Here is a 13,106-nt window from a genome sequence, read left to right as displayed (position 1 = left end):
ACAATCTTTTCCCGGAAGGAAGAGCAGCTCAGTCTTGTCAAGGTTGAGCTTGAGGTGATTAGCAGACATCCACTGAGAGATGTCAGCTAGACAAGCAGAGATGCGTGCGACGACCTGGGTCTCTGAGCGGGGAAAGGACAGAATTAATTGGGTGTCGTCAGCGTAGCAGTGGTAAGAAAAACCATGCGGGCTAATGACTGATCCGAGCGAGTTTGTGTACAGGGAGAAGAGGAGGGGACCAAGAACAGAGCCCTGAGGGACCCCTGTAGTTAATTGACAAGGGTCGGACTCAGACCCTCTCCAAGTCACCCTGTAGGTACGGTCTTTCAGGTATGAGGTGAGGAGGGAAAGTGTTGAGCCTGAAACTCCAAGTTTTTGGAGAGTGCGAAGGAGGATCTGATGATTCACCGTGTCGAATGCAGCAGACAGGTCCAACAGGATGATGACAGAGGAGAGGGATGCAGTTTTGGCAGTGTGCAGTTCTTCCATGACAGCAATGAGAGCAGTTTCTGTGGAGTGACCTGCCTTGAAACCAGACTGGTGCGGATCCAGAAGGTTGTTCTGATTGAGATAACAGGAGAGTTGTTTAAAGACAGCGCGTTCAAGTGATTTAGACAGGAACGGGAGGAGAGAGACAGGCCTGTAGTTTATAACATCAGACGGGTTGAGAGTGGGATTCTTTAGGAGAGGGTTTACTCTTGCCTCCTTGAGACTGTTTGGAAAGTGACCAGAAGTTAGATTAGTGTTGATGAAGTGGGTGAGAAACGGTAGAATATCAGGAGCGATAGTCTGAAGGAGGTTTGAAGGGATAGGGTCCAGAGGACAGGTGGTAGGGCGGGCAGAGGTAATGAGGGTAAGAACCTCACTTGGAGAGAGAGGGGAAAAGGAGGTTAGTGTGTTGGTGGAAGGAGGGTCTGGTGACCCAGCGGTGAGTAAAGGTGAGTCAGAAAAAGAAGAGCGAATATCATCAACCTTTTTTTCAAAGTGGGTAACAAAGTCGCTTGACAGAAGTGAGGAGGGGGGAGGGGCTTTTGGAGGGTCCAAGAGGGTGGAGAAGATGGAGAATAGTTTTTTAGGATTGGAATAGGAAGATTGGATCTTATCTTGAAAGAAAGTGCTTTTTGCCTGAGAGATCGAAGCAGAGAAAGAGGAGAGGAGAGCTTGATAGGTTAGGAGGTCGTCACGGTGTTTGGATTTCCACCGTTTCTGCTCTGCTGCCCTAAGGACGGTTCTATTAGCACGCAGTGCATCATTTAGCCAGGGAGCAGGAGGGGACTGACGAGCCTGCCGAGATGTGAGAGGACAGAGAGAGTCCAGAGAGGATGAGAGAGTAGAGAGGAGAGTTTCTGCAGCAGAGTTTGGAGGCAGGAGTTGGAACGAGTCAAAGGAAGGGAGGGCTGAGAGCACCGACGAGGCAAAGGTAGAGGGGGAGAGGGAGCGAAGGTTACGGCGGACAAGTGCAGGATGAGAAGAGATTAGTTTGTTATGTTTGGAAAGGGGTAGAGAGAATGAAATGAAGAAGTGATCGGATGTGTGGAGCGGGTTTACAGAGAGGTTAGAAGTAGCGCAGTTCCTTGAGAATATGAGATCAAGGACATTGCCAGCTTTATGAGTCGGTGGGGACGGAGACAGTGAGAAAGCAAAGGCGGTTAACAGAGATGTTAGTTCGTCTATCTTCCCCGTCTGGAGGTTGAAGTCTCCGAGAAGTACAGCGGGAGGGCCAGTTTCAGGGATGTGTGAGAGGAGATTATCTAATTCCTCCAAGAAGTCCCCCAAGGCGCCTGGTGGACGGTAGAGAACAACAATGGTTAACTGTATAGGATGGGTTACTGTGACGGCATGGAATTCAAAGGTGGAAGGAGTGAAGTTAGGTAGCTTGAAGAGGGAAAAGCTCCATTTGGGAGAGAGCAGGAGACCAGTGCCACCTCCTCTGCCAGTGGGTCTGGGTGTATGGGAGAAGGAATATGCAGTGGAGAGAGCTGCTGGGGTGGATGTGTTGGATGGAGTAATCCAGGTCTCAGTGAGAGCAAGGAAATCCAGAGACTGCAGGGAGGCGTAGCCAGAGATGAAGTCAGCCTTAGGAACAGCTGACTGGCAATTCCACAGGCCACCTGAAACTAGATGTTGGATCTCAGTGGAGCATGTGGGATAGACGAGAGCAGGCCGGTTATATCGATTTCGAGATACACAGGGCCAGTGATAATTGCGAGAAGACACATGAACAGGAATGGAGAAAATACACATGATTATAGCATGAAGGGCTAAACAACAAAATAAAATAAAACAAAATAAAAACACCAGCGATACTTAGCTCAATCAAAGTAGGATTTGCCTCCTCTTTGCCTCCCTCGGGACTCCCGCAGGACTCTAATGTCTTTGCCAGTCTGACGCTGAAGCTGAAGCTGACGCTCCAGGAAAGTGCTACCTAAAATGGACACCTGATTGCTGAGTTCTCACAGCTGTGGGGCAACGTCCTTTTAATTAGTTAACTCTGCAGCTGGTGGCCCTCAAAAGGAAATCTAGACTGGCTTCCTCCTGATGTGTTATTGTCTTTGAAGTCAATTACATTAAACCCTAAATTATAAAGTTATGAGTTTAACCCTTAATACAGTTACACCTACTCAATAAAGCTCTTAGTATTCTACAAATGTTTAAATCAAAGTTAACCCTAGCAGTCAGTTAGTTCACTTTTAAGGTTTCAGTCAAATGACTTTTCCCAAGTTTCTGTCTGACCGATACTGTAGCGGTTTTGAGTTTTAAAAACACAATTCCAGTCAGATCAACTACAGAGTCTCCAGTAGCTTTCTTGTCAAAAACGAGTTGTAATCACTAACATGTTTTTGTACATGCTGATGACAGTGGTAGCTTGACTTGTGCTTTTATCCCTACAGTTTGATTCCATGGTTAGTCAGTAATAGTAATCATTACACAGATTTATCGCTACACCGAGCAAATTTGGGAGTAGAGCAAATATGAGGTTGAGATGATGAATAAACAAAGACAAAGTTCAGCAGCTCTGATCAGTCTTATAAAAGGGAAGTCTCCCTCTGACCTGCCTGTGCTTCCCTCGGCTTCAACCAGGAGAAGGTAAGTAAAAAGATTCAGAGAGCTCATATAACATGTGTATGTAAACACGTTTGAATACTCTTTCAAAAGTGAAAAACTATGTTTGACTTCATATGTGTGAGATGTCCCTGTGTACAACGGAATTGGAAAATATGTAACATCTGCAACGTGTTACAAATGTAAATGTAGAGTTGTTACAAATCACTTTTTATCCCTCTTTGGATGTATTATTTTAAATTCGGGAATTTTAAAAACGATTTAATTTAAGTATTATTTATCAAGAGTTTAATGTATAATGTCAATGAGTTTAACATTCAGAAAAATCTACACATTTTCTGTGTTGTTGTAAATCAAATGTCATTGACAGTAACTGAACAACCCACCTACTTATTAGATTCTAATAAAATAAAAATATTCTAATTTAAAAGTGTTTTAATCCCTGATTGGTGCACAGACACACATGACATTTGCTTTCTAAATAAACCAGTATTCTCAAAACCAATAAAAAAAAATGCAAAGAATTTGCTAAACATGGCGTCTATGTACAGTAGTGTGAAGGACCAGGGTTGCATTCCAATAGTCCATTTAGCTTAGGAACCTTCCTTTCCGGTGAGGGTTGGCCTCCGCCAGGGCTGCGCTTTGTCACCAATCCTGTTTGTAATATACATGGATCGGATTTCGAGGCGTAGTCATGGGGGAGGGGGTCTGCAGTTCGGTGGACTAAGGATTGCACCACTGCTTTTTGCAGATGATGTGGTTTCTAATGGCTTCATCGGTCTGCGACCTTCAGCACTCACTGGATCGGTTCGCAAACCGAGTGTGAAGCGGCTGGGATGAGGACCAGCACCTCCAAATCTGAGGCCATGGTTCTCAGCAGGAAACCGATGGACTGTCCACTTCAAGTAGGGAATGAGTCCTTACCCCAAGTGAAGGAGTTTAAGTATCTCGGGGTCTTGTTCTCGAGTGAGGGAACAATGGAGCGTGAGATGGGCCGGAGAATCGGAGCAGCGGGAGCGGTACTGCAGTCGCTTTACCGCGCCGTTGTGATGAAAAGGGAGCTGAGCCAGAAGGCAAAGCTCTCTGTCTACCGGGCCATTTTCGTTCCTACCCTCACCTATGGTCATGAAGGATGGGTCATGACCGAAAGAACGAGGATCGCGGATACAAGCGGCCGAGATGGGTTTTCTCCGCAGGGTGGCTGGTGTCTCCCTTAGGGATAAGGTGAGAAGTTCGGTCATCAGGGAGGGACTCGGAGTTGAGCCGCTCCTCCTTCGCGTCGAAAGGAGCCAGTTGAGGTGGTTCGGGCACCTAGTTAGGATGCCACCTGGGCGCCTCCCTAGGGAGGTGTTCCAGGCACGTCCAGCTGGGAAGAGACCAAGGGGTAGACCTAGGACCAGGTGGAGGGATTATATCTCTTCGCTGGCCTGGGAGCGCCTTGGGATCCCCCAGTCAGAGCTGGTTGATGTCGCCAGGGAAAAGAAAGTTTGGGGCTCTCTGCTGGAACTGCTACCCCCGCGACCCGACCACGGATAAGCGGAAGAAGATGGATGGATGGACCTTTCTAACGGAGTGAAATGACCCGGAAGTACGTCACTGGCAGCCATGATAAGTGCCGTTCCAATTCTCCAAATGAAAGGAAAGGAGGTTTCAAACTTCCTTTATAACCTCCTTTAGCTTAGGAACCACTGGACCTCCCTATCCGAAAGGAGAGGAGAAAATGCTGCCCCACAATGCATTGCAGCCGCAGCATTTGCAATTGACAACTGTCACTACCTGATCTGCAGCTCTGCCCGATCTGCAGTGCGCATGTGCGAGATGGTCCGCCATATTGGACAACTCCGGACGGCAACCCAAGTAGGACACTTGACACAGTGGCTTTTGGCAAAGCTCAAAAATAAAACTCGAGAGAGATGAGTTATTGTTATTACAACGTGACTTCACTATTATTTAACAACTATTTTTATTGGGTTCTTTTATTTGGGGTTAAGTACATTGTCAGAATAAGTGAGAAATGGATTTAACTTCTGTTAGACAGCTATATGCCATACATTTTTGCACACATTCACAGTAAATATGTATTCAGTATGATAGCTGTCTAACAGAAGTTAAATCCATTTCTCACTTATTCTGACAATGTACTTACCCTGAATCGAAAGAGCTCGCGGACCCGAGGGTGCCTGCGAACTCTGACTCGTATGAGCCCCAAAGCAATTGCTTCCACAAACCAGTGGGAGAACCGTTGCTTAGTAACAGGCTTGCCCTTATAAGGGTTAGCCCAGGATACAAGGGGTTGGTCATTATGACGAAGCACCCTTGATCTGTCCCTGTACGTGCGTAAAGCACGGGCTGGACACGGCAAATCCGGCCGCTGTTCCCCGGAGGAATACAGTGGCGGGGAGGATGCCTCAATGTCAAATGTGGTACCTGAACCAACCGCCTTAAGATAAAGGTAGGGTTGGGCTTCAACCACACTCTGTTTGCCCTGGGGCGAACTGAGTGCCACTGGCTCGCTTGTCAGCTGCCAGGGTCAGTTTCATGTCACACTGTATTCAGATTGTACCACTCACGGGCCAGGCCCATAGAGCCAAGCGCTCTGGGTGTGGGTGAAAGATCGCCCCCCCCCGCTTGGGACAGTATGTCCCTGCGTAGTGGGAGCTGCCATGGCTGCCCGCACAGCAGCTGATATATCTCCGCTAGCCAGTACATAGCTGGCCAGTGCGGAGCTATCAGGATAAGTGTGTGGCGTTGCTCTCTCACTCTGGCCAGAGTTGGGGGTATCAGAGCCAGGGGTGGGAACGCGTACAGAAGGCCCGGGGGCCAATTGTGCGCGAGTGCATCCACGCCTAACGGTGCATTTAGATCGCGCATCGAAAATAACAGCTGACACTGAGCGTTGTCTTTCGATGCGAACAGATCCACCGCGGCTCTGCCGTAACGCACCCACAGCTGGCTCACAATCCTTGGATGTAGAGTCCAGTCTGCATAAAGTGGTATACCTCTGGACAGTAGATCTGCCCCGAGGTTCATCACTCCCGGTACGTGCGTCGCTCTCAGAGAGGGGAGACGTCTACCGCTCCATAGGATCAGTTTGCGCGCCAGTGTGTGTAACTGGAGAGAACGGAAACCCCCTTGGCGGTTAATATACGATATTGTGGTCGTATTGTCTGTCCTCACAAGGACGTGATGTTCCCTGAGGAAAGGCAGAAAGCGTTTTAGGGTGAGAAACACCGCTAAAAGCTCCAGGTAATTTATGTGCGCCCACTGGAGGTCTCTGCTCCAGAGACCCCTCACCGGGCGACCTTCATAAATACCTCCCCAACCTGTCAGACATGCGTCCGTGGTGACCACTTTCCGTGAAAGGACAGCACCCATAGGCACACCTCGTACTAGAAAAGTCGGGTGCAGCCAGTGGCGCAGTGCCATTACGCATTTCACAGTAACCATCACTCTGTAGCCCCGTGTTACTGTCTTGAAAACCCAAGCAGATGATGTGAGCATCTTCCACTGCATGCTCCTTAGAGCCAGTGGAGATGTCACGTCTCTTCCCCTCTGAGTCTCTATTTGTTGTGTTATGGGACCCTCTAGTGTCTGAACACAGTGGTGCCCCTTTTCGACAATCCCCACCGACACTGCGCATGCGCGTGGCGGTGGTGCCTTTAAAGCCCCAGCCAGCACTGCGCATGCGCGTGGCGGTGGTGCCTTCACAGACCCGCCTGTAATCCGCCTTTTGAGAGATGCCGTAGCTGCTCTCAGAAGGGGAACAGTTGACGGGCTGTTGGTTTTATTGTTTTTCTTATAATTTTTTTGAGCTGCGCCCTCGGCCTGAAGCCTGGATGCGTCATCGGCAAATGTTTTATGACAGAAAAATCAACAAATGTGTGACATGTGTTTGTGCGGACTTGAGGATGGTGTTGAGGCATCTCTCGAGGCGGCGGGAACACATTTAGAGCTGGGGAACCGTGGACTTCCAGCTCTGTCACAGAGGGGAGAAGGAGGGGCTGTCACGCCGCTCGCTTCTTCTTCCTCGACTGCTGGCCGAAATTCTGGGTTGGCTGCGCCTGAGCTGCAGCCGGAACTGGAGATTTTCTAGGCCAGCTCGCCCTCGTCTCCAGCCTGGGCTGGGGACTCGGGGCGTGCTGCGACCTCTGAGTATTCGGTGTTTTAAACCGAGCAGGGTTCGAGGCAGCTTGGGCGAAGGACTGCTGCTGCGAAGGACTGCTGCTGCGAAGGACTGCTGCTGCGAAGGCAGCGGCTGGACCCTTCGAGGGAGGCAGAGGTGGAGTGCCTCGTCCTCCTTCTTTTTCGACTCACACCTCCTTTGCATGGAAGCAAGAGCGGAGCCGAAAATTCCCTCGGGAACGATGGGCATATCCAGCACATCCTCCTTTTCCCGGTCTGGGAGGTTGGTGAGGTTGAGCCATCTCGCTCTTTCCTGCACCACCATGATCCCCATTGCCTTGCCCGGCCTGGACGGCGCAGCGTTGGACACGAAGACATTTATGTCCGTGACCGCTGCCATCTCGTCCAGAGTGGCTGCCCCCGGGATACCCGACAGGTCCTCGCAGAGCTCCGCTTGGTAAGCGGTTAGCAGCGAGGACACATTCAGGGCCCTGGCGGACAACGCTGCGGCTTTGTAGGACCGTTCAGTCATTGTCGACTGAAATCGGTCCGACTTTGCTGGCAGCGTGGGGTTCCTGCTTGGTGACGGGCCCATCCTCGGTAGGAGGTGGGCCGCTACCAGCGGTTCCATGGGCGGTATGCGGAGCTGGCCGAGCTTCTCCATTCCGTCACAGTCTAGGGAGGAGGCACCCTGGATTGGGACCTTGTTGCTGAAGGGCCGGTCTCTCCACGAGACCGGCACCTCATCCAACATCTCCGGGAAGACCGGAAGGAGTTGCCTCTTTGTCCGCGCTGCTTGGGGAAAATGTTTCCCTTCGTAGCGGGACCTGGAGGTCTCCTTGGCCATTTCAGGCCACGGGATGTCGAGTCTGGCCGCGGGGCGTTTACACACGGCCTGCAGGTCCATGCTCAGACAGGGCGAAGCTGGTGTGCTATCGCCCGGGAGAGCAGCCCTCGCTCCAGGCTTTGCAGCCTGAGCCGATGACATGAAGATGTCCTCTTCATGTTCATCCGACTCGGACAGGAGGAACACCGAGGCGTCCTCTTCGTCCTCATCGTAGTCCAGCTCGAGGACATCCTCCGCGGGTGAGACCATGGTGAGGTCTAACCGGGAGCCCCAGCTCGGTAAAGCGTGGGGTCCCGTTCCCGCGTGTCTTGCCGTCACCGGGTCCCGGCCTGCCAGGGCGCGAGATTCCGGTTCTGCAGCCATCGCAGATAATGAGCCCCAGACCGACACAGTGAGGGGCTCAGTCTCTGCGGCGGACGCCCCCGTGTCTTGATTGCCAAATGGCGAATCAGTGGACATGAGGGAGTCCTGTTTCAACAAGCTAGCTTGGTGTGCTAGCCGTCGGTGGAGGCTCTTTCGGATGAAACGGGCACAATGCCCGCACGAGCCGAGGTTGTCGATAGCCTCCTGGGCGTGTTCCAGCCCGAGGCAGGACGAGCAGACCTGGTGTGAGTCTGTGCCTGCTATCTTCAACCCGCAGCCGCATGACCGAGCCTCCGAGTCCCTGACTCCTCTAGTGTGAGGGGGAGAGGCGTCCATCTTGTTCGCCTCGTGGCGTGGAGAGGACCCGCTCGTAACAGGTACGTCGTTGAGAGAAAAAGTGTTACCAACCCGTCCTTAATCCGGAGAAAAAGGGACGGTGTGGGTCCTTTGTTCTCAAAGAATATTGACTGGTGTGTCAATATACTTCTAATCCTTTTCTCCTCCGTGAGAGAGAAAAAGAAAAGCGTCCTCGCTACCGTGGTGTCGGTAGTAAGGGGAAGCTAGCTAGCAACAGGTGCGTAGCTAGCTTGAGAAAAATCAAAACCTTACCTTACTTTCCGGGGAAAGAAACGGCGAGGTCGATTTTAATACTAACTGGCGTTAGTATTACCGTCTTCTTGCGAAGCAGAAGGAGTAGCCGGCGAGCGCCCGTCGACCGAAATGGTTATATTTGGGTTCAGTCTGTGGACCGTTAATTTTGTCCGGCTACTATAGAGATGTGCTCTGAAGCGAGAAGAGGTGTTTGAATGACGCATGCGTCGTGGCGCAAGCTACTTATAGGGGGTGAATTCCCTGACGCTGACGTCAAGATCACTAGCCAATCAGGATTGGCGTAATGAGATTGATGCTTCTGTTTGCTCCGCGATGAGGCGTATCCCATAGTGAGACATCGAACGGAGTGTTATGAATGAGAACTGTAGTTTCCATAGTTTCCCCACAGCAGCAGACGCACATTCATGACGTCCGCTGGCGTATCATAAACACGTCGGATAGTGAAAGTGCATTCGGATTCTCTAAAGTACCGCAGTCTCTTCTCCTAAGTCCTTTTGAATTCTCCTATCCACTATCCCTTAACCCCGTGACGTTTCACTCAGAGGTCAAGGAATAGGAGATAGGGTTAGAATTTAGGAGCTGATTTTTGGATTATCGGAACGCAACCCACCTCAACCTGCATTCCTGATTTTTTGCGTACCCTATGCAAAAAAATCAGGAATGCAGGTTGAGGTGCAAAAATAAGGATTTTATTTGCCCAATATATGTACAGTCTTAAGATGGGTAATAAAATCAATTAGGTTTAAACAAAAAGGTGTAGAAATAAACAGACACAATCTAGCATTTAACACATAAACAAAACGTCACAAAAATGGGTGACATCCTGTGTGCTCTTCTGCCCAAGAGCAACTCACATACCCCCACCCCCATCTCCACACTGCAGGAATGTATAGCACTACTGGCCAGTCCGTTGTTGCGTGCAGGGGGAAAAGGCTCTAAAAAGGGGTGGCTTAAATGGAGTGGCCTCTTTAAACACCCCTCAGGGTTTGAGAGGAATGGCGTAGTCCAATTAGCTGTCACATCTATAAAGGCAGGTGTTTTCCATCAGCTCAGCCTTTTCCCAGGAGCAAGGTGAGCTGTAAGACACTGACAATAGGATTACACACAACACAATTAAAGATAGATATTTAAAAAAAGATTGCGTACGCTCAATCTAGCAAAAATAAAGCTGTTTCAAATCAAAGTGTCTATGTATGTCTGATGTAAACAAAAGCATAACCTTTAGGATGTGTGTTCGTAGGAACCTCTTTGTCATTAGAGGGTTAGGAAAATATGTGTAAACAATATCTTTAATGTAGCTTCTAGGAAAATCAGTCGACTAGTGTTTCTAATGTAAAAAAATGTCTTCTTCTTTGCCTTACTATTGGATTGTAGATAGTAATAATGGGTGACATAGAGGGGAAGACAGGCCGCAAAGGTCAGTTTTGAACTCTGGAGGGATGCCTGCTAAAGAGGCAGGCCCCCCTCCCAGCAGCAAATATTGTGTAATCCAAATTAACAATGTACTTTTGAACTTTGGTCTTAGGTCACAATGATGCATGCCGCCTTGGGGATATGGATCTTATCAGCAGTGATCTGCGTGGGGAGAGGAGATCACCATTATGGCCACAGTCAGGGAGACCAGAACACCGGACCTGAACCCAGCGCCGCCAGCCTCTCTCTGGTGAATTCAGCAAACAAACAGTTCTCCTTTGAATTGTACAGCAAGTTAGCAGCTCATGCTGACTCAGCGGGAAAGAACATCTTCTTCTCCCCAATCAGTGTGTCTCACGCCTTGGCTGCCTTGTCCGTAGGAGCACGGAGTATGACCCACAGTCAGATATTCAGCGGCTTGGGTTTCAACAGCACCCTCTTGACACAGGAAGAAGTTAATCAAGCTTTCCATAAACTTCTAGAAGAGACAAACAGCCCATCTCAGAAAGAAGTCAGTGAAGGGACTGCTGTATTTATAGACAACCGCCTCAAACCAAAGCCTGAGTTCCTGGAGACCTTGAAGCAGTCCTACTTTGCAGAGGGGTTCAATGTCGACTTCACCCAAACCGCAGAAAGTGCCAATACCATCAATAAGTATGTGGAGGACAAGACTAACGGGAAGATAGCGAAACTTGTCGAGGGCTTGGATCCAAGCACAGTCATGTATCTCATCAGCTACATCTACTACAAAGGTATCAGGTTTCATGAGAAGAAGATCTGTTTTTTGTTTTTTTCCTACACATTTAGGGCTGCAACCCCGAAGCAAAACAGCATTTTTCAATCTATTCATTCAGGGCTGTTTTGCTTTCACACAAAAATCCACATTTATTTATTATTTATTCATTTTACTTACTTTTGCATCTGTAGATTTCTCCTGAATCCATTTAGACTTCATCATGAATGTGAATAATCAAATACAACATTTTTTGAAAAATATGTCATACAGTAAATAAGTGTCATAATGTAAGTAATCAACTTGTTGATTCCAAAGTGACATTGTTTATTTTAATATTTTTTACGCCATTCACTCTTAGCGTCTTGTGACTTATGCTTACACTTTGTCTCTTTGAAGGCAGTAAACTCTAGATGATTTTTTGTCATATTTTGAGCCAGAAATCTCCATTTCACTAACAATTACGTACACCAAAGTTTTACTCCGATCTATATTCTGAAGGTTTTAACAGAGGTTTGTTCTTAGTTATAGCCTGGTCTATGTGATTCCTAAAGACATTGCAAAATATTATTTTCCCCAAAATATCCTCTTTTAAACCCTTTATTATTTGGTTAAAAATGTTAACCACAACATTTGTTTTACTACCTGCTCATCATCCAACAGGAACTTGGGCGACTCCATTTGATGCTATGCTAACCAAGGAGGATATCTTCAATGTGGATGACAACAACAAGGTTCGAAGACGCAGCATTAATCCAGAATGGTTTTGAGTCTCAGTAAATATAGATAATTGAGCATCCTTGTATGTGTGTCTTTTCTGATCCAGACACCTCATGTTTGATATTTTCCCAGGTTGCAGTCCAGATGATGAATATGGAGGACACTTTTGATTCCTATTACGACCAGGCAATCAACACGTCAGTCCTCCACCTGCCCTTCAACAGCACTTACTCCATGCTGCTGATGTTGCCTGACGACATGGCAACGCTGGAGTCGACCATTTGCCCAGGGCATGTCACCAAATGGCTGAAGTGGATGAGGCGAAGGTTTGGACAATTCTAAAATCATCATCAATTTCTTGGTTTCTAACATGGAAGGTTTGACACTGTAAAAAACTCAGCTGTGTCCTGGTAGATCAGTTATTTCTGTCAGATCATAACTTATTGTTTGCCTATTTCTCATTTTATTTTAGGAGATATGATGTCTTTATTCCAAAGTTCTCCATCAAGACCTCCTACACACTGAACGATGAGCTGATCTCAATGGGAATGACCGACATGTTTAGTGATCTTGCAGATTTTAGTGGCATTTCAGAGGGGCATAAACTGGCAGTCTCAGACGTAAGATCACATATTTCACACACATTTTCTTCCCTACATTACATCCATCTAACTTTATCTCTGTTTCACTGCAGGTTGTGCACCAAGCTACCCTTGATGTCGATGAGGCCGGAGCCACCGCTGCAGCAGCCACAGGCATCGGCATCAGACTTGGATCCCCCTTCCAGAGTCCCATAGTCCCTGTCTTGAAGTTCAATCGTCCATTTATGGTTACCATCGTTGAATGCATCACAGAAAACATCCTTTTCTTGGGAAAGATCATCAACCCGAATATCTGATGGGATAAGCAGATTTGTATTTGCTTGAGCACAGCAGTGACATCACATATAAAAAACCCTAAACAAAATGTTGTTCTTTGGTATTTATTTTGTGTTGCAGAAACAAAGAGTATTTGTTCTAGTTTGTGAAGGTCAAATTAGGCTGGGATGAAAATATTAGCAACAGCTATCAGCTTTTATTACACATGCAATACAATCAGAGACTTTGTAGATCATTTATTAGTTTATCCTCTAACTATCTTTTCTGCAGTTTCTTCCTAAAAAAAACCCCTCATGTTTTCATGGCAGAACACTTATTTATATATTTCTCTCATATATATATTAATCCTTTTTTC

General features: G+C 47.9%; 1 protein-coding gene across 1 annotated transcript; it reads left to right on the top strand.

The window, feature by feature from the left end:
• The first annotated feature begins 2,965 nt into the window (after positions 1 to 2,965).
• On the top strand, positions 2,966 to 12,839 carry LOC117543906 (serpin A3-5-like). Its single transcript, XM_034212548.1, has 6 exons — positions 2,966 to 3,087; positions 10,533 to 11,172; positions 11,817 to 11,887; positions 12,006 to 12,199; positions 12,346 to 12,493; positions 12,568 to 12,839. The coding sequence occupies exons 2-6, from the start codon at positions 10,539 to 10,541 to the stop codon at positions 12,769 to 12,771; spliced, it is 1,251 nt and encodes a 416-aa protein (XP_034068439.1). The 5' UTR covers positions 2,966 to 3,087; positions 10,533 to 10,538; the 3' UTR covers positions 12,772 to 12,839.
• The last annotated feature ends 267 nt before the right edge of the window (positions 12,840 to 13,106 follow it).

This window comes from Gymnodraco acuticeps, unplaced genomic scaffold (genome assembly GCF_902827175.1).
Source record: "Gymnodraco acuticeps unplaced genomic scaffold, fGymAcu1.1, whole genome shotgun sequence".
NCBI classification, from domain to species: Eukaryota; Metazoa; Chordata; class Actinopteri; order Perciformes; family Bathydraconidae; genus Gymnodraco; species Gymnodraco acuticeps.
Note: the sequence above shows the minus strand (reverse complement) of the source record. Positions and strands in the feature narration are given on the sequence as shown.